The 20,390-nt window shown below is 40.9% G+C and overlaps 2 protein-coding genes and 1 pseudogene across 2 annotated transcripts; all 3 read right to left on the bottom strand.

Annotated features, from left to right (window-relative positions):
• Positions 1 to 1,351: 1,351 nt before the first annotated feature.
• On the bottom strand, positions 1,352 to 9,270 carry slc35a1 (solute carrier family 35 member A1). Its single transcript, XM_038962718.1, has 8 exons — positions 9,112 to 9,270; positions 8,536 to 8,716; positions 8,186 to 8,345; positions 6,612 to 6,764; positions 2,628 to 2,694; positions 2,365 to 2,541; positions 2,084 to 2,218; positions 1,352 to 1,719 (listed from the first exon to the last, which is right to left on the bottom strand). The coding sequence occupies exons 1-8, from the start codon at positions 9,119 to 9,121 to the stop codon at positions 1,586 to 1,588; spliced, it is 1,017 nt and encodes a 338-aa protein (XP_038818646.1). The 5' UTR covers positions 9,122 to 9,270; the 3' UTR covers positions 1,352 to 1,585.
• Positions 9,271 to 11,454: 2,184 nt separating this feature from the next.
• LOC120019265 (cilia- and flagella-associated protein 206-like) lies at positions 11,455 to 14,410 on the bottom strand. The gene is made up of 8 exons (XM_038962578.1): positions 14,371 to 14,410; positions 14,002 to 14,190; positions 12,884 to 12,906; positions 12,711 to 12,771; positions 12,320 to 12,371; positions 12,025 to 12,225; positions 11,796 to 11,914; positions 11,455 to 11,657 (listed from the first exon to the last, which is right to left on the bottom strand). The coding sequence occupies exons 1-8, from the start codon at positions 14,408 to 14,410 to the stop codon at positions 11,455 to 11,457; spliced, it is 888 nt and encodes a 295-aa protein (XP_038818506.1).
• A 3,432-nt stretch (positions 14,411 to 17,842) lies between these two features.
• Positions 17,843 to 19,853, bottom strand: LOC120019647 (annotated as a pseudogene).
• Positions 19,854 to 20,390: the final 537 nt, after the last annotated feature.

Below are 20,390 nucleotides of genomic sequence, written 5' to 3'. Positions count from 1 at the left end.
CAGACCCCTTGACTTTTTCCACATTGTTAAAGCCTTATTTTAAAACAATAAATTGTATCTACACACAATACCCCATAATGACAAAGCAAACACAATTTTTTGCAAATTTATAAAGAAAGAAAGCCACTCGGCCATTCAGACTTGTTCCGAAGCCAATCCTGTCTTGGCTGTGTACTTAGGGTCATTGTCCTGTTGGAAGGTGAACCTTCGCCCCAGTCTGACATCCTGAGTGCTCTGGAGCAGGTTTTCATCAATGATCTCTCTGTATTTTACTCGATCCTGACTAGTCTCCCAGTCCCTGCCGCTGAAAAACATCTCCACAGCATGATGCTGCCACCACTACGCTTCACTGTAGGGATGGTGCCAGGTTTCCTCCAGACGTGGTGCTTGGCATTCAGGCCAAGGAGTTCAATCTTGGTCTCGTCAGACCAGAGAATCTTGTTTCTCATCGTCAGAGTCCTTTAGGTGCCCTTTGGAAAACCTCAAGCGGGCTGTCAGGTGCCTTTTACTGAGGAGTGGCTTCCATCTCTACCATGAAGGCCTGATTGGTGCAATGCTGCAAAGATGGTTGTCCTCCTGAGAGAACTCTGGAAGGTTCACCATCAGGTTCTTGGTCACCTCGTTGACTAGGGCCCTTCTCCCCCAATTGCTGTTTGGCCAGGCAGCCAGCTCTAGGAAGAGTGTTGGTGGTTCCAAACTTCTTCCATTTAAGAATGATGGAGGCCACTGTGTTCTTGTACTTTCAATGCGGCAGAATTTTTTTTGGTACCCTTCCCCAGATCTGTTCCTCGACACAATCCTGTCTCGGAGCTCTACGTACAATTCCTTCAACCTCATGGCTTGGTTTTTGCTCTGACATGCACTGTCAACTGTGGGACCTTATATAGACTGGTGTGTGCCTTTCCAAATCATGTCCAATCAACTGAATTGACCACAGGTGGACTCCAAATAAAGTTGTAGAAACATCAAGGACGATCAATGGAAACAGGATGCACCTGAGCAAAGGGTCTGAATACTTATGTAAATAAAGTATGATTTTTAATACATTTGCAAACATTTCTAAAAACCTGTTTTCGCTTTGTCATTATGGGGTATTGTGTATAGATTGAGGAAAGTAATTCATTGAATCAATTTTACAATAAGGCTGTAACGTAACAAAATGTGGGAAAATGAAAGCGGTTTGAATACTTTCCGAATGCACTGCAAATGGACAAGCTCTCTCCCAGGTGAGATTCTGTCAGCTGTGTATATACATTCAGTACTTTGTCAATAGTGGAGTAGTTGACATTGACAGTGGTTCATGAAAAATATTGTTGTCCATTACTAACAGCAGTCCCACAGTAAACAAAAATAAGGAATAAAAACCCAATGGTATTTATTGTCTACGCATACATTCTGCCTCAGCGCCACACTTCCCTTACGCTCCATCATTACTGATATAATGATTAATCTATATTATTTAAGTTCCTTGCCCAACGCTCTTATGGGACAACAATAGACCGCAGTGTGAAAAGAGAGCCTCATGGGCAGCTCCAACACAGAGGTCAGGAAAGACCATAAACCTTTGTTATTCCAGACCCAGGCTTCAAACAGTGATCAGTTTCTGCCTGGCCTCCTTGTCGGTGTCTGCTCTTGGAAGCTTGGTGGTGTCTTGTTTCGGAAGTCCATAAAGGTATATGGAGACACACACCAGCATTGCTCCACAAGCAAAGGTAGTAGCTGCATGAAAAGGGAAAATAGTTACTGAAAACCTGCCATGGACTATTGATGAATTCACTCAAAAATATTTTCAGATTATTTTTTTCTAAGCAATGTTTCCCCTATATTCATTAATTTAGAAATAAAGATACATTTCTGACACAACACACAAATGGATAGTGGTTGGCTTAATGACTGGAAGTTTATGGGAACAGGTAGCATGTCATTGCGCTAGTAGCAATGCACCCCCCACGACACTTGCCACAATGGCTGAAAAAAAAAATCCTATATTAGTACTCGAGTGTCAGAGACCACACAAAGCCTAGTGGCTGAACAGTAACTTATGATAGTCCATGCCCACCAAGATGTGAATGATTTGACTCACTTATCTGTAGCCCAAACAGAGTGACGGATGCCACAGTAGAGAGAACGATGGCGGCTGCAGCAGAGAAGCCTTTCATGATATTGTCTGTGTACTTCACCACCACTGATGTGTACAGACCACCCACACTGGCCAAAACTGGAAGAAGAAAATACCAAATGTAAATTCAATGTACCGCACACATTTAGGTTAGGACATTTTTTTCTTTTTTAAATATACATTTCTCCGTGCATTGTAGAAAAATCAGGAATATGTTCATGTGTCAATATTGAATTTTGACTTACAGACTACAAAGCACACCCAAGGCGTGTAACCATAGAAGAAGCCTTTCTCTATGACCTGAGCACCCTCAGTCATGTAAACTCCAGCGAGGGTGACCACAATGCCAGACAGGTACATCTGGATGTTTCTCACCCATAGGGATGTGTCTGAGCTCTTTAGGACCTTCTCAAAGTACACACCTGTTCAAACACAAAGGGACACCGTTAGATTACCTGCCATTATCATCATAGAATATTAAAAAGGTATAAAGATAAAGCAAGATTACCTGCAAACCCGGAGCACAACACAGCCACAGCAATGGCCATAAACCCCAAAAATGGGTTCTGCTCCACCTAAAAAGATTATAACATGTTGAATACACCTTACATACCAAGACATTTAGCCCCCAACTTTTTGACGCTTTTCTTTAGGTATTGCCAGTAAACAAAGGAACGCCTGTACTTTTAATTCCGCCTACCGACCAATTCATGATTGCGGTAAAGTTCTGTCTACGGCTTAGTATGAAACGTAGCCATAATGCCAAAGCGGCATTGGCACAAACTATCATAGAGTTAAGAATACTAGAATGGACATGAACCTTCTTATGATGAGACGATAAAGGTAGCCATTTTGGTCAGGGAATTGGTCAACCAAAGCTTGCCAGTGCTGTGATAAGTGTAAAATAATGAATTTCTGCACTAGCCAGACAGTTTTAGAGGAACTGGCAAATTAACTGCCAATATTCCATTCAAACCACGCAGTCATTCTACAGGCTGAAATCAGTTTGATGATGGGACTTCAACAACTTGTAAATGCAACAAGTACTGATATTGTATCATATAATAGCACTCATAGAGACATTTATTTGCTAGACAGCACCCATTACTAGACTGTAACCATCCCATCACTTTACATAGTGCATGCTTAGTGCATGCTTAGTGGTGGTCTGTTTTCTGGACCACAACTGGATGAATCCATTAAGAATTACTGTGGGGTTGAATACCACTGAATGATGAAAATATTGGAATAAAGTAGGCTAATGCAAAAAGTCATTCAGCAAATTGCTGTTTACTGGAACTCCCAGTCATCCAAGCGTTATAATATATTTACATCAGATTGATCTTAAATTGGTCAGAAATATTGAAAACATTATGGGATAATGCATTAACTTCCCCAGCTTCACATTATAGTAATCGGCATTGTGTAAGGGATAATCAACAACAAGCGGCTATGCATTCTATGGAAAATAATTAACAATGTGGAAAATGTGTTCCATGACGTCTAGAGGAGTGGAACTCACATTCCAAGGAGTTGCATTGTTTTCCAGAGAATGCATAGAGCCACGAGTTGATTATTCCTTTAATACCATGGCTATAATGTAACACATTTGCCGCTAGAAATGTGTTCAACATCCACTGAAGTAGCTAGCAAGTTTACTTGATAGCGACAGTAGTTGCCTTGGTAGCCAAACAAACAGACTTGCTTGTTCAGCTAACCAAACCATCAGTACTAGCTTGCTATTATGAAAAACAAATTCAACAATGCCAATAATGTTTTCAATTCTACTTTTGCTTTCAAAAGCAACTCAAACATGTAAAAATGAACTATAGCCACTGAATTCTACCATGCTAATATACTGTGCATTATAGGGAAATAATGCATGCTCTAGAATGTCCTTCAAGCCAATCAGAAACAAGTATTCAACAATGCCATGGTATAATTAAGTGATAATGTCCGAGAAGCCGGTGTTTGGAGGATATATTGGCAAGGGTGTTGTTAGTCCCGAGACAAAGTCGATGACTGGCAAACCGGGTTTTCCAACATATTGAAATAATGATTGACAGTTTAATAAAAAATATTTTGATTAATTTATTCATATTATTTCATCCTTCCACAAGATATATATGTAATATAAGATATGTAATATAAGAGATATGTAATGGTGAAGATGACCGTTATTTAGTTATAAGTTAGTTATAGTTTCATTTTTTTATTACATTCGATTATTGACGTTACCATTTTATTGTTACTATTTTTATATTTAATTCTGTATTATTATTTACTGCCATTCTATATTATTATTTGTCGTTGTTTATAATTTTATTACAATGTATATTGTATACATTGTTGCTTTGGCAATATTGACACAATGTTTTTCATGCCAATAAAGCAGTTTGAATTTGAATTTGATATAGTCCCGACACAAATCCCGGGTTGCTACCCAACCCGGCTGGTCGTTCGTTCTATCGGTTCGGTTGCCAGATATGCGACCCAGTCGTTCAGTCTTTTTGTTCTGTATCTTTGGACGCAACCCAGTCGTTCGTTCTAAATGTTCCATTACTGTCTGACAATGTTCTTATCCCTTGCTTGATAGCTAGCCAACTACTGCTAATTTACAGTCGCGTCAAACAGTGCAGCCAGAATAACAAGTGCGATGGCATTTGCATTTGTTTAAGCAGTTTTCTAGTGACATTTATTTAGACACATCTATAACAATGAGCTAATGAGGCGTGATTTCTCCTGGCATAGAAAATGTGCTCTCTCTTCAAGACACTGTTGTTCAAAGGAGCTGGCCAACAACACATCTAACAACCTTTTCAAATTGATGCTGGAAAGGCTGGAAAGACTGGAAAGTAGCTGCACATCGTTTCGTTTGACCTTTTTTCAATTGACATTCCTTTGTACACACACACACACAAAAGCTTGGTGTCACTTAGAAATGTCCATGTTTTTTGAAAAGCACATTTTGTGCATTAAAATAACATTAAATTGATCAGAAACGCAGTGTAGACATTGTTAATGTTATAGATGACTATTGTAGCTGGAAACAGCAGATTTTTTATGGAATATCTACAGGAACTCTGCCTAGAAGGCCAGTTTTCAGCTGTGCTACCATAATTGCAAGAGGGTTTTCTAATGATCAATTAGCCTTTTAAAATTATAAACTTGGATTAGCTAATACAACGTGCCATTGGAACACAGGAGTGATGGTTGCTGATAATGGGCCTCTGTACGTAGATATTCCATTTTAAAAAATCTGCCGTTTCCAGCTATAATAGTTATTTACAACATTAACAATGTCTACACTGTATTTGATCAATTTGATGTTATTTTGACAAAAGAATATATATTTTCTTTCAAAAACAAGGACATTTCTCAGTGACCCCAAACTTTTGAACGGTTATGTATATAGCCATAAAATTATGCCAGCTAATTCATGATTTCGACTGGCTGAGAAACGCTGCCTTTGTCTCGTCCCGACACGTTCATTACTATGGGACAGCTGGTGATCGAATTTGAATATTTAAACAATGTTGCAAATGTCGGAGACAGCAAGGTGTATACAAATCTCTGCTGTTAAACTAAATGTTAGTCTAAAAGAAATGTGAGATAATGAGGAAACGAATAGATAATGTCATCTATTCGTTTGCTCAGCTATCACGGATCAGAAACGTTTAGCATTGCAAAAATGTAGCAGAAATCAAGTGTAGGCCTATTAGTTTGCTCGATCGCCGTATAGGCAACTCCAAAAGGTTGAAATGTGAACGCAACGCTTTGGAAAATATAAATTGATATTATTTTCGAAATCAGGATCATGATGAAGATACATTTACAGTAAGAAACTATGCCTGCTCCCTAACAAAGCGGAATGAGGATAGTCAAAAAATATGAAACGTGGATAAAAACAATTACCTTTTCAAATGACCCTACAGAGGTTCATCCAGGTCAGATTTCTTATTTCTTTACATGATCATAAAGAGCAGATTCTAAGGTTTCTAAAGCACATACAGGGAATGTAAGTGTGTCTTGTCTGTTTAATGAACAAAATTTTGATTTCCTTTGCAAGGGGCAGCCATGTAGCCTATAGGCTGCACAGACCAGTAACATAATTAAACTCAAAATATGATATTCTATTCATTGGATGTATTCAAAAGGTTTATGCTAACAAGAATGTGGTAAAAATGGGCCTGTTTGAAAGGGGGTCATAAACACTGCACTCCAAACATTTTATTTTATTTTTTAAAGGTAACATACCATAAATCCTATGTGAAAAGTGTATAAGATTCTTAACAAATAGACAAGGCAGAGAATTCCAAACCTCAGACTTGGGTTGTAAACAAGCCATTAGAACATCAGCAACGAACCAGTATACACTTGACATGCCCATTTGCCAGGTCTCCCTTATAAAATAGGTATTCTGACCTCAAATGGGACTTCCTGGATAAATAAATGTTAAATCAAAAAGCCAAAACAGAAACACCAAGGGTACCTGGACTTTAGTGGCCTCTGCCGGTTTCCACTGGACCAGCGTGACGCCCAAACACAGCATAAAGACTGAGAACCACTGCAGCCTGCTGAGAGAGCGGTTCAGCATGAGGACCATGCACAAGGCTGTGCACGGGATCTTCAATTGATAGGTCACCTAGGTAAAGAAGATACAGTGAGAATATGAGCCAGAGGGGAAGTATAGATACAGTACCAGTCAAAAGGTTGGACACACCTACTCATTCAAAGGTTTTTCTTTATTTTTACTATTTTCTACCTTTTAGAATAATAGTGAACACGTCACAACACAACTGATAGTTTTGATAAGGTAGGGGTGGTATACAGAAGATAGCCCTATTTGGTAAAAGACCAAGTCCATATTAATGGCAAGAACAGCTCAAATAAGCAAAGAGAAGATGACTTTAAGACATGAAAGTCAGTCAATACGCAACATTTCAAGAACTTTTAAAGTTTCTTCAAGTGCAGTCTCAAAAACCAAGCGCTACGATGAAACTGGCTCTCATGAGGACCGCCATAGGAAAGAAAGACCCAGAGTTACCTCTGCTGCAGAGGATAAGTTCATTAGAGTTACCAGCCTCAGAAATTGCAGCCCAAATAAATGCTTCAGAATTTAAGTAACAGACATCAACTGTTCAGAGGAGACTGTGTGAATCAGGGCCTTCATGGTCAAATTGCTGCAAAGAAACCACTACTAAAAGGACACCAATAATAAGAGACTTGCTTGGGCCAAGAAACACGAGCAATGGACATTAGACCGGTGGAAATCTGTCCTTTGGTCTGCTGAGTCCAAATTTGAGATTTTTGGTTCCAACCACCATGTCTTAGTGAGACGCAGAGTAGGTGAACGGATGATTTCCGTATATGTAGTTCCCACCGTGAAGCATGGAGGAGGTAGTGTGATGGTGCTTTGCTGGTGACACTGTTAGTGATTTATTTAGAATTCAAGGCACACTTAACAAGCATGGCTACCACAGCATTCTGCAGCAATACGCCATCCCATTTGGATTGCGCTTAGTGGGACTATCATTTGTTTTTCAACAGGACAATGACCCAACTCACCTCCAGGCTGTGTAAGGGCTATTTGACCAAGAAGGAGGGTGATGGAGTGCTGCATCAGATGATCTGGCCTCCACAATCACCCGACTTCAACCCAATTGAGATGGTTTGAAATCATTTTGACCACATAGTCAAAGAAAAGCAGCCAACAAGTGCTCAGCATGTGGGAACTCTTTCAAGACTGTTGGAAAAGCATTCCAGATGAAGCTGGTTGTGAGAATGCCAAGAGTGTGCAACGCTGTCATCAAGGCAAAGAGTGGCTACTTTGAAGAATCTAAAATATATTTTGATTTGGTTAACACTTTTTTGGTTACTACGTGATTCCATATGTGTTATTTCATAGTTTTGATGTCTCCACTATTAATTCTACAATGTAGAAAATATTTTAAAAATTAAGAAAAACCCTTGAATGAGTAAGTGTGTCCAAACTTTTGACTGGTACTGTACATAAATTCTCAATGTGACATTTTCTGCAGAAATCATGAAATGTGTAGTTTATACCTGATACACAGCTGCATCAAGATTGCTCAAGGCAACAAAGGCCATGTTATTCTGAACTGCATAGACCACAGAGGGAACACTCAGTTTCAGCAGCTCTTTTGGACTCCAAAATACATGTTCAACTATGGACGCTTTTAACCTGCCAAAGCTGCCAGTTTCTCTGCAAGGTGAAAATGAAGACAAGCATGTATAAAAGCTGAGCTACAGGGGCATTAATTAATTCAACAAAATACTCAACACAAGGGTGTTCTACAGTATTTCTTCAAGGCAGAGACCACATGTAAAGAGGCTATCCAAGTGCATTTGGAACATGGACGTCATGAAAAAAGTAGTACATTGGATATACTTACTTGGTCAACATCCCAAGGCTCAAGAACAATTTAATAACTTCTGTGATGCATACTGCTGTTGTAGAGAAGTACATAGCTGTTGAAGATACTGTCCTTGTGTATCGTAATACCACGGTGTACGTTGCTGCCACCAGTGTCATCACTGACAGACAGTAGACCTTGAACATCACACTCACTGGCTCTGTAGAGAGAGGACAATGATTCTTGACAACATGAAGTGTGAAGTTCACAGAAAGTAAGACAATGAGGCAAGGAACCGAAAATCAGTATGGACGGCCACCTACTGACGATATTCGCATTCGTTACAAGAACAATCTATATAGCCGGGGGATAAGTTTAGACAGCCACCTAGCTAGTTGTATCTGGACTCAGCAGGTGGCTAACTAGCTACTTCGCATTGCCCTTCCGCCCTTCCGTTCAGAGAAGCTGTCTTTTTTTCGCTAGATAGCAAAATACCAACGACAATTTGTTTAGTTTAGTGCATTAGGCTAACTTGTTGCGTTAAATAGTTCCGAAACAGGAACTAGTAAATAACATTGCAAATAACGTTAAGCATAGCTAGCAGATTTCACTTACCGTTAGCCATGGTTAACTTGATTGTTGTGATCCGTTGTTAGACGAACGCTTGGGTACTTAACGTGATCACCTACCGATGTGTCTGACAACACGTCTGACTGAACTTTACAAGTATGATTAACAGATATGAAATTCTGAATAAGGGTGTCTTCTTCTTCTTTGGTATCATGGCGTTCGCACATTTGTTTGTGCATGCCGCCACCTAGAGTGCGGGAGTGTGTGATCGCTCACGTTACATTTTGTGATACAAAATAAAAAGGAAAAAAATTGCACCACTACACCTATATACCACTATTCAGCGGTGGAAAAAGTACGCAATCGTCATACTTAAGTAAAAGTAAAGATACCTCAATAGAAAATTACTCAATTGCAATTGAACTATTTTCCTGTCATGCTAAGCATGCAAAATGTAATGAGTACTTTTGGGTGTTAGGGAAAATGTATTGAGTAAAAAGTACATTATTTTCATTAGGAATTTAGTGAAGTAAACGTAGTTAAAAACATAAATAGTAAAGTACAGATACCCCAAAAAACTACTTAAGTTGCACTTTAAAGTAGTTTTACTTAAGTACTTTACACCACTGCCACTATTTCATAAAGACAGGGCTCTTTTGTTCAACACAACTTGTAACTCTTTTGAAGTAAAACCTTGTACACCCAAGTACTTATCTGCAGCTGCCATCACATTTTCTGTTATTTACGTTCCATTTCTGCGGTACAGTTGATAATCATGGTAATGAATGCTAAAGCAAACCTTACCGAAGCACTAATTCGTATCACTCTGTATTGGCCTAGGCCTACTACTCACCCTTGACCCATCCTCTACTCTCCACTGCCTCAGGATATGACACCTTCTGTTCTATTTTGACCCTGGCAAGCTTAACCTGGCACTCTTGCACAGAGTACTTCTGATCCCCAGCAACATGGGCACCTCCGCAATTAACACACCGTTTTTTACACCTATACTACACATTCCTTTATTCCATGCCCTCCTGCACACATCTCGGAATCTCCCTCCTACACACTGCTACAACATGACCATAAGCTTGGCATCTAAAACAGCTTAATGGGTTCGGCACAAAAGCTCTTACTGGACAACTGACATATCCTAACATGACTTTGTCAGGTAAAGACCGCTTCAAAACTCAATCGGACAGACAATGGCTTCTCAGTTTCACTACGCACACCACCGCATCTGCGTCGCACCAAACGGAGGGCGTCACAGACACAGGGAATCTTACATTTCAATTGCTCCACTTCAACACTTAACGCCACCCCAGTGATCTCTCTTTTCAAAGGCACCCTGCTCCGGAGAGTAAAGCAAGTCAGATATCTCGTCTTTCTGGGGGAAGAAACACAGAAAATCCTCACACTTCGAGCTACTTTCAGCGATTTAACAGTACCCAATTTATTTTCTACCCAACCTGACTACATATAGGTCAGCAAAAAGGCAGGGTTTCAACTTCTCCAAAAAATGTCACTCCCACTGGGCCAGAATCATTCTTTGGATGACCATCTAGGCGAGGCTCAGACTTGCAGGTAATTCATCCTCACTCTTGTCAGGTTATATTTCAGAGCCATCGGAGTATGGTTTGTTGTAGTACTAGGCGCCATTCTTCTTCAACACACATCTACCGTCTGCATTCGGCAATTTTCCCTCACTGTCCATAACCACATCTATGCGCTCACCACACTCATGCAGCTGTATTGTTTTCAGAACAATCATTGATGGCATTTTTCCAATATCCAACTTCTGTTCCTCAGCCCAATTTACTACTCTGGCTATCTCTGGCCTCTCTATGCTCACAAAACATGCCACAGTAGTCAGCCAGGTCTCCTCCTCGTCATCAATCTCGAAGGCCCTGAATAAGGTCGGAACTAGCCAGTCTTCAAACCATTGTATGCCTGGTTCTAGTCTTGTGCTAGCTAGCTAGTGACAGCTCTGCAAAATGTTCCCTGGATGCAACGAGGGGAAAGGTGTGTTGGGTGCACTTGTTTTCAAGTCGGAGTAAGCCGGACCACCGGTGGGTGGAGGTCATGCCCCGCAAACTTTACATCCCATCATTGGCTGTGTCGTGTGCATGTGCCTACTCCTACAGTCGCTATGTGGACAGTTTTGGCAGACACTGTTTTGACCAAGTGTATCCCTCTTTGTTATCCTCAGTGCAAACAATATGACATGATGTGTGTGTCTTTTACTGACACAACAGCTTTTGGTGGGCAGTAAGCACCCAGCTCAATGAGCCTAACCATTTCTTTAAAAAATCAAAGACTGGGATTTCGATCAAAGTTATCTTTTTAACTTGAAGACATAACAGTTATTAATGAACTGATCTGGTCAAGTTAAAAAAAAAAAATATGTGTAGTGTTGGTTTTCCCTCCTAGAAGACCAGCCAGGAACATCTGAGGTTTGGGGACGTTGCTCTTGCCATCCCTCTTGCACTGGCACACACCATCATCAGGGAGGTAGGTTTGGGTAACATTATCCCTCCTCATGTGAATTAGATGAGCCTGCATTGAGCGGGCCACTTTACTATGAAGATTGTCTTGAAAAAAAAAGGCAGGACATAAGACTGTTAAAAGGTTTACCTTCTTGAATAAAAAAGATCCAAGCAAGAAGACCATGGTAACCTTACCATTGATCAAATAGAACAGTACACTCAATAATGAGTCAATTAAATCACTGGCCAATTTGATTGCTTTTCTCCTCAGCTCCCACTCATTCCACTCGTACGAGTTCACAATGTTGGTTTCCAACAAATAAGTGTCCACCTGAGTGCTGCTGTTACCAACAGTCTCTCCCCTGACTGGATCTGCAGAGACAGAATTTCAGTGCACCATTGGTAAAGAAAAATATCACTGCCAAGTTCTGAAGATGGAATTTAAGAATAATGATATTGTAAGTGAACATACCTCAGAATGTGGAGTGACACAGGCAGTTGGAGGAGCTGGATAAGCTCAGGGGACCGCTTTGCTTTCTCTGCCACACGGGCTATGTACTCATCTGGCTTGGATCCAAATCTTAAAGCTGTTTCCTTGGAGCTGAAAACATAGTATTTCTCCCTATGTTTCAGGACTCCTATGCTTGGGTTGCATGAAAAAACATAGTCACTTCTTTTGAATATTTTTTATAATAAAGGGGGGAAATGTATTATTTGTACAACAATGTAGCAATATATACAATTGCCACCTCCAAAAATCTACACACCTGGCAGTAAAAGCCCATCCTTCACGAGTGTACTGTATAACAGTCGAGACTGCTGAGGGGAGGAGGGCTCACAATAATGGTTGGAACGGAGTCCATGGAATGGTATCAACCACATGAGCAATCACATGAAATGTGGTTGATACCATTCCATTGACTCCGTTCCAGACATTATTATGAGCCGTCCTCACCTCAGCAGCCTCCACTGGTGTATAACCACAAATTCCCTTGTATTGCAGTGGTAATTTGTCAAAGTCGGCTGTTATCTGAGGCAAGAGATACTCTTGTGTTTCGATCTCAAAGGGGGTCAATATGGTTTTGAGCTAATGATAGAGATGTAAGAAACGCAGAGCTATCCTGTTGGTGAATGTGAGGGTGTTAACACAGTACTTACCTGACGACTCCTTCATTTTCTTCTCGTCGTTCTTGATCTCCGGCACCAGTATGTCCTCCAACTGAACATCAGGGAAGAGCTGGGACTAAGCAACCAGGAAGGGCTGCAGGTTCACCATCATGTTACTGAGGCTGCTCAACAGCACCATCTCATCCTGAAAACCTGATCAATACTTTGCTAGAGCTGTGAAATGGGTCTGGAAGAGGACACATAGTATGAGAGTTGAGGTCTAGAGATTAAGGGACGGTTTCCCAAACATACTATAGGTTAAGCATAGCCCTGGACTAAAGAGCACTTTCAATGGAGATTCCCTTGCTTTTTAGTGTAGGACTAGATTTAATCCGTGTCTGGGAAACTGCCCTGTAATGGGAATATTTAAGATGACTAAAGTTCATATATAATTAAGAGTGATCAAATGTATATTTCTGTAATACACATGCTTTCCATTGTTCTGTTTGCAACATTTTAGTTGCGGGTTGATGGTTACTAGACTTTATGCTGTATGTTATAGATTGTTCTCATTTGTTCTCAGTTGAGCTGTTGCTCCTTGACCTTCTTTATGAGGGACATGAAGGTCCCGAGCTCCAACTGGGGAAAGATGATTTGTAAGGCAGCTGCTAAACACACACACACACACACACACACACACACACACACACACACACACACACACACACACACACACACACACACACACACACACACACACACACACACACACACACACACACACACACACACACGCGTGCGTGCGTGCGTGAGCAAAACAGGAATAAACTGATCAATGGTGGAAAATGGGATGATTTCCACATTGTAAATACTATCACTTCCATGGCCAGTGTAATTACAACTTACCATTTTGCACTTTCCCTTCTTTGTGAATAGGGATACCTTAATTGAAGCAATAACTAAGCATACTCCCCACCTCTGTTCCGGTAAAAAGCTGAGGGATGGGGCTGGAGAAATGTAAGCACTCAAATTCATAGACAGCGCTATGGGTTTAAGGATTGACCATCCATGATATCAACATTATAGTTTTAATCATATTTTTAGGCTTTACAGTGTTTGTTTAAATGTACTTTTATTACAAACACTGAAGTAAAACAAGCTTATATTTTGGTTTCTGATGCGGTATGACAAGTTGAACTATGCTCATAAGGCATTTATTTTTCTTCAAAAATCAATGGGTAAATATAATTCATTTATAAGTCCAAAAAATTGATGTAGCAACTAAGGAGGACTACTTTAACTTGTACTAAATGAGAATGAAATAGCCCTTGTGAGTGAGTACCTGTAGCCTCTCGCATTGTTGTGATGTCTGTGGGGGAAACCAGACCTGAGCTCAGCAGAACATTACTGACAATCTTATGGTAAAGGCCCTCCAGATCCTCACGTGTTTTCACTCGGCTGTCAGGGATTTCTCGACTCACTGGGCCTAGCTTTGACTGAAGTACCCGCTGGTGATCCTCAAGGAACTCACCTGGGACACAAAACACGACATTTGCTAAACTGATGAATAGGTACAAGACCAGTATGCCATGTCTTTAGAAGGTACTTGACAATGGCCTCATGTCTCAACATAGATAGGGTTTAGTTAGTAGGCCATATGAATCAAATGTTGGTTTATACATCCTTTGAGCATTTTAAAGCCCCCAATTACGTTGCACTGTAAAGAACAACACTGATGACGATGTGCCCATTGCTCGGAGATCTCAGGCATGATACCAGCCAAACCTGGTTGTTATAATGAAATGGAGTGAATCTACACACTTCCAGTAGTTCTAACATCTTGCTGGGGAAGAGTCCGATCAACTTTGAATAGATCTTGTGGGTCCAACACAACATTTTTACCGAATAGGAAAAACATTGATTTAACAAAGTAGCTAAACACTGTCACTGACACTGCTTGCCTTTATCACACAAGCTAGCCATGTTAGTAATTATACTGAAAAATATATATATAAATGCAACATGCAACAATTTAAACAATTTTACTGAGTAACAGTTCATATAAGGAAATCAATCAATTGAAATAAAAAAATTATGCCCTAATATATGTATTTCATGACTGGACAAGGGCACAGCCATGGGTGCTTGGGAGCCAGGCCCAGCCAATCAGAATGAGTTTTTCCCCACAAAAGGGCTTTACTACAGACAGAAATACTCCTCAGTTTCACCAGCTCTCCAGGTGGCTGGTCTAAGACGATCCTGCAGGTGAAGAATCCAGATGTGGACGTCCTGGGCTGGCGTAGTTACACGTGGTCTGTAGTTGTGAGGCTGGTTGGATGTACTGCCAAATTCTCTAAAACGACGTTGGAGGCAGAGTAACAGCTCTGGTGGACAGTCCTGCAGTCAGCATGCCAATTGCACGCTCCCTCAAAACTTGAGACATCTGTGGCATTGTGTTGTGTGACAAAACTGCACATTTTAGAGTGGCCTTATATTGTCCCCAGCACAAGGTGCACCTGTGTAATGATCATGCTGTTTAATCAACTTCTTGATATGCCACACCTGTCAGGTGGATGAATTATCATGGCAAAGAAGAACTCCTCATTAACACAAATGTGTGCATAAAATGAGAGAAATAAGCTTTTGTGCAAATTTAACATTTCTGGGATCTTTAATTTATCTCATGAAACATGGGACCAACACTTTACATTCATGTACATATTACCTCAATTAGCCCGACTAACCGGTGCATTGACTCTGTACCAGTACCACCTGTATATAGCCTCGCTGTTATTTTTCTTTTTTTTTCTTTTCTTTACTCATCTATTGTTTACCTAATACCTAATTTTTACTTAAAAATTGCACTGCTGGTTAGGGCTTGTAAGTAAGCATTTCACTGTAAGGTTGTATTCGGCGCACGTGACAAATAAACTTTGATTTGACGTGTTTATATTTTTGTGCAGTATCGTAAGCCAGGGACCCACCATGTAAGCCACTAGCGTTGCCGACACAATGCCCCCTTTCCTGCACATTCTTGAGCAATTTCTCAAATTATGTTTTTTAATTACACTTTCTGGTCGAGTACGAGACATGTTTTTAGCCTGCAAGCTACACTAGAGACCATGGAAATTCCCCACTTCTGCACCACATCTTCATGGTTCAATGATGGTTGCCATGGTAATCAATGTAACACTGCATGAGCCACAGGATGTAAAAGTTGCAATGTTGTAACAGTAGTAGCTAGCATAATGCACATATCTTACTGGCCTTCTCATTCATTCCATGTCATTAAATGCTCATTTAAAACATTTACTTTGCATAACGTTGTCATGCAGGACATAATGGAAACAAGATACATTTTGATAAAAACAGACATTATAAAAACAGACATTACATACACAACTTGGTCTAGATGAAAGTAGCAAGACTCAAGCATGGAATGTACAGTTCGAAAAGGAGACGCTGGAACTTCAACTCAACCTCTGACCAAGAACTAATGTCAATGAGCTGAGTATTTATCGGTCTCCATATTTTAGCCCTTGGATAAGGCCTTTCCATTTCACAGGGGTTGATTACGGACTTCCACTTAAGACCACATGGCAACCCCACTTCTTTAGAGTAGAAAAACACATGGCAGTTCTTAAAAAACACTGAAGAGTACATGTAAAAATGGTGCGTCAAAGACTGGTTAAGTAACACGTGAATCATACACTAGGTAGTAGGTCTACTGTCAGTAAAATGGGGTTGATACGCAGGTTTATCAAAATGCTGCAAAGTCTAAACTAACAAGGCCAATTACGTGTCAATAGTATCCATATGAACAGGCCATTTTTTGGAAGAGTACAAGGTAACCATCAAATGGGAAAGTCATAGCCGCAATGAATCAACATACAACGTTCTCATCAAGTTCAGGTATTTGCTGTCAAAACACTTTTATAGTAGAAAAACATGCACTTAACAGATATGCCCAATTCATTACAAAACGTAGAAAGATTTATCAATACTCGTCTATATTGTGAACAAACATGTACCCGAGTCAAGAATAGGTGACGTTGTGAATTGAATCAAAGGGACCCTTCACAAAAAAAAAAAATGTAGGTATAAAAGATCAATGCACATTCATTTTTATTTAACTAGGCAAGTCAGTTAAGAACAAATTCCTATTTTCAATGACGGCCTAGGAACAGTGGGTTAACCACCTTGTTCAGGGGCAGAACGACAGATTTTCACCTTGTCAGCTCAGGGATTCGATCTTGCAACCTTTCGGTTACTAGTCCAACGCTCTAACCACTAGGCTACAGGACTTGTGTTATAGGCCTTTATTTTGGGACATGCAACATTGAATGCGGTTAAGTGGAGAGTCAAGAGGGACAACTCAAATGGAGAAGTAAAATGAAAACAGTCAGCCTACCATTTAGGTGTGGTGGCAGTATCAACATACTGCACATACTCAACACTTCACCTGCATTGATTTAGCTACACGTCTTGGAGGGGAAAGTACAGTAACTTACCTTTCACCAAGTTAACACTGAAAAGATGAACATGCACATTTTAGGTTGAAGTTATTTCCAGATAAAATGAAGAAAGCTAATCAAATGTACAGAAAACTATTGCAATTTGGCCATCGTGTACAGTTATGTCATGGACCTTGCCAAAACCATGGCATATGTAGTAGTTTCCCTACCATCACCAAAATACCTGGTTCATATGCTGCTACCCCCCCCCCCCCCCCCCCACCCCACCCAAACAATTTGAAAAGAGGAGAAAAGGGTGGGGAAACAAACAAATATTTCAAGGGGCACACAGAGGAGAAATCTGTTCAAACCTGTTCTGAATCGCACGTACAAATCTGTAATCTTTCTTTACATGTGGCCAGACCCTGATAAGAGGATTAGTAAATCTTTGGACATCCTCAGGACATCTTTGACAAAGGCATCAATTTAAGGAATGCAACTGTCTCGAGTCAGGATTTATGTCACTAAGCATGAATCAGAACATTCCTAACTATTGTCTAATCTGCCTGACAACAGTAGAAACATTTGATATCACACTCAAAGTAATAGAGCGTTGGGAGCTTCAGTGCTGAAATGTCCTCTCGACCAAAAAAAAAGTCTGTCATTATGTAGTAGAGCTATATTGCACCATCCATTTCAGGACCATCCAGTCCAGATGATGAGTCCAGCTCAGAAGCACTTCCTGAAGACGATCTGTGGGCCATGTTCCTCATATTCCTCTTGGCTGATCCAGGCTGAGTCAAAGGACGACAAGTTGGCTAGCACTGCACCTCCACTCCAAGCAGAGAAATCTCTGTCCTTAGGGCTGGTCACACGCACACACACCCTCAAGTCTGTAGGCACCATGGTTCTAATTTCACTCTGAAGCCGCTGAGGCAGTCCAGCCAACAATGCATATCCACCTTCACAGAGGAAATTAGACTTTAAGGCTGTGTCAAATGGCTACTTTTGACCACTACATAGGAATAGGGTGACATTTGGGACACAGTAGTAGACATGGGTGGATGAGTGGACAAGTATTCAGCAACTGATAAAGCAAAACTATGTACCTGATAGGACAATGTTCCCCAAAAAGCTCCGCCGGAGGATTGACTTGAAAATACTCCGTAATGGTCTCGTCCAATCAGATCTGGCTTAAACAGTACCTCAGGAGCACTGTGGATGGAATTTGTCACTGATTAACAGATCATAGCTGACCCCTGGTGGCCATCCAATGGCTTACTTGGTAGTACCATAATCAAAAGCTGTTTGCAGAGTTAAACACTTGCAGTTCTTAGTCTCAATTTCCTCAATACATAGCAGCAGATCACTTAACCATCACCACTCATAAGGGCGTGTGTTCTTTAAAGTGGGGATACAGGGGGTCGGTTAGAGGCTTACCTGAACCGCTCTGTGCTGAGGTGGACGACCTGTCCATCAGGCATGGTGTAATACATCTCACTGCTAGCCGACCTCCCACAGGTTAACTCCGATTCATAGTCCTGGGCCACCCGGCAGCATTTCTCCTTTATCTCTCTCACAATCTCCATCTCGGCAGAAGTGCGCATGCACACTCCCTGCTCCTGCAGAAGCTGGGACACAGGATAGCAGAAAACAAAGGTGAATATAACTAACTGTTTTATTGACCAAATGAGCATATTTGACAGAGTCCCTGTAAAAAAAGACAAACTGTTATCAAATACCATTTTAAGGTGCATTGTAACATCATGGCCAGCCAGGGTGAAGAGCTGCACTGCGTGAGGTAGACAGTATCCCTCAAACACTGGCACACTATGACTCACTCCATCCCCAGAATCAAACACTACACCTATTTGAAGAAAAAGGCTACAATGATTAGCCTTCTTATCCATTATTAAAGCAAAAATACATTATTTCTCTCCCAGATTGTTAGCAATCTCCTAGATTTTAACTTTAAACAAGAGTGAAAGCATGCAATCCTTTACTCAGGAATATAATCACTGGATTAGATGGATTCATATATTAACTGATTCCACTGTATATTTACTAACACCAACAAATTAGATAAAAGTTAGTTTACCTGTGGACCTCCCTGCTGCGTAGCGCGCCAGCACTGCCTGCATGGCCACATAGGCGAGGGGAACGTTAAAGCACTCAAACATAAATTCCACCATGCGCTGGCGGTTCTCCTGCGGGTTCATGGCTGCCTCGGTCAATAGGACAGGGTGGTCGTCTGGATCGACCTGCAGCCGCTGGAACGTGTGGTGCCAAATCTGAAACGAGACCGGTGAGGTAACTCCAGCTTCATCTGAACATCCATGGGATAGAATTATGTCAACAGTAGACAAACCTTCTCCATTTCATCCCAGTTGCTTATAATTCCGTTTCTCATGGGATACTTCAGTGCCAGGACTCCTCTCATGTGTTGAGATTCATGTCCAATGAAAGTCTCCCGTTCAAAGTTGCCATTCATTATTTCCTGTTGACAAAACAATAGGCAAATCAGAAAGCCAGTCTCCATGTAGGGAAACGTATGGTGGCGGCCTAGCATATGAATAGCCACATGACCGAGGACAAACACCAAATACTTTGCTCATACAATTACCTCTTATTTAGGCAGCCCAATGATATTTGGAAATATAGTATTTGGGAGGTCCTGATCAGCAAACCCTGCTTTCATCAAACCAGACCCTGTGTCCAGCACTATTGGAGTCTTGAAATTGGTAATCTGTAAATACAAGTTCAGAGATATAATACTTCCCATTTAACTGAAGGAACGCATAATATTCAAATGGTGAATAACGTGAATGTCTCTCCCAACAACTACTAATCCTTACGTCTCTGGTGGTTATTTGGACATTGGGTTGATTGACAGGTGACCTAGAGATGGCCCTCCTTGCAGTCCTACACCTCTGAAACCCATCAGGGCTCTCTACTTCTCTCCACTCATCAGCTTCGCTTGGTTCACATGATCCAGATATCCCTTCAGCAAACATACGAGGTAGCTCTTCAGAATTAGACCAAGAATGTGCCATTGAAATATCCTCAAATATCTGGGAGAGGTGGATTTCTGTCTGGATTTCTATCTGAACACTGGCAGAGTCAACAGGTGTTAATATTGATTCAACAGAGGAATTGTCTAGAGAGGACTGTTCATGGGACTCCAAAGGGTTATTGCATAAGGATGCCTGTTGAGCTGTGAGGGGTTTGTTGTTGTGGTTATTGCTGTGCTCCTTCACAGGTTTGAGGCTTCGCCCTT

This window comes from Salvelinus namaycush, chromosome 24, assembly GCF_016432855.1.
Source record: "Salvelinus namaycush isolate Seneca chromosome 24, SaNama_1.0, whole genome shotgun sequence".
Classification (NCBI taxonomy): Eukaryota; Metazoa; Chordata; class Actinopteri; order Salmoniformes; family Salmonidae; genus Salvelinus; species Salvelinus namaycush.
Note: the sequence above shows the minus strand (reverse complement) of the source record. Positions and strands in the feature narration are given on the sequence as shown.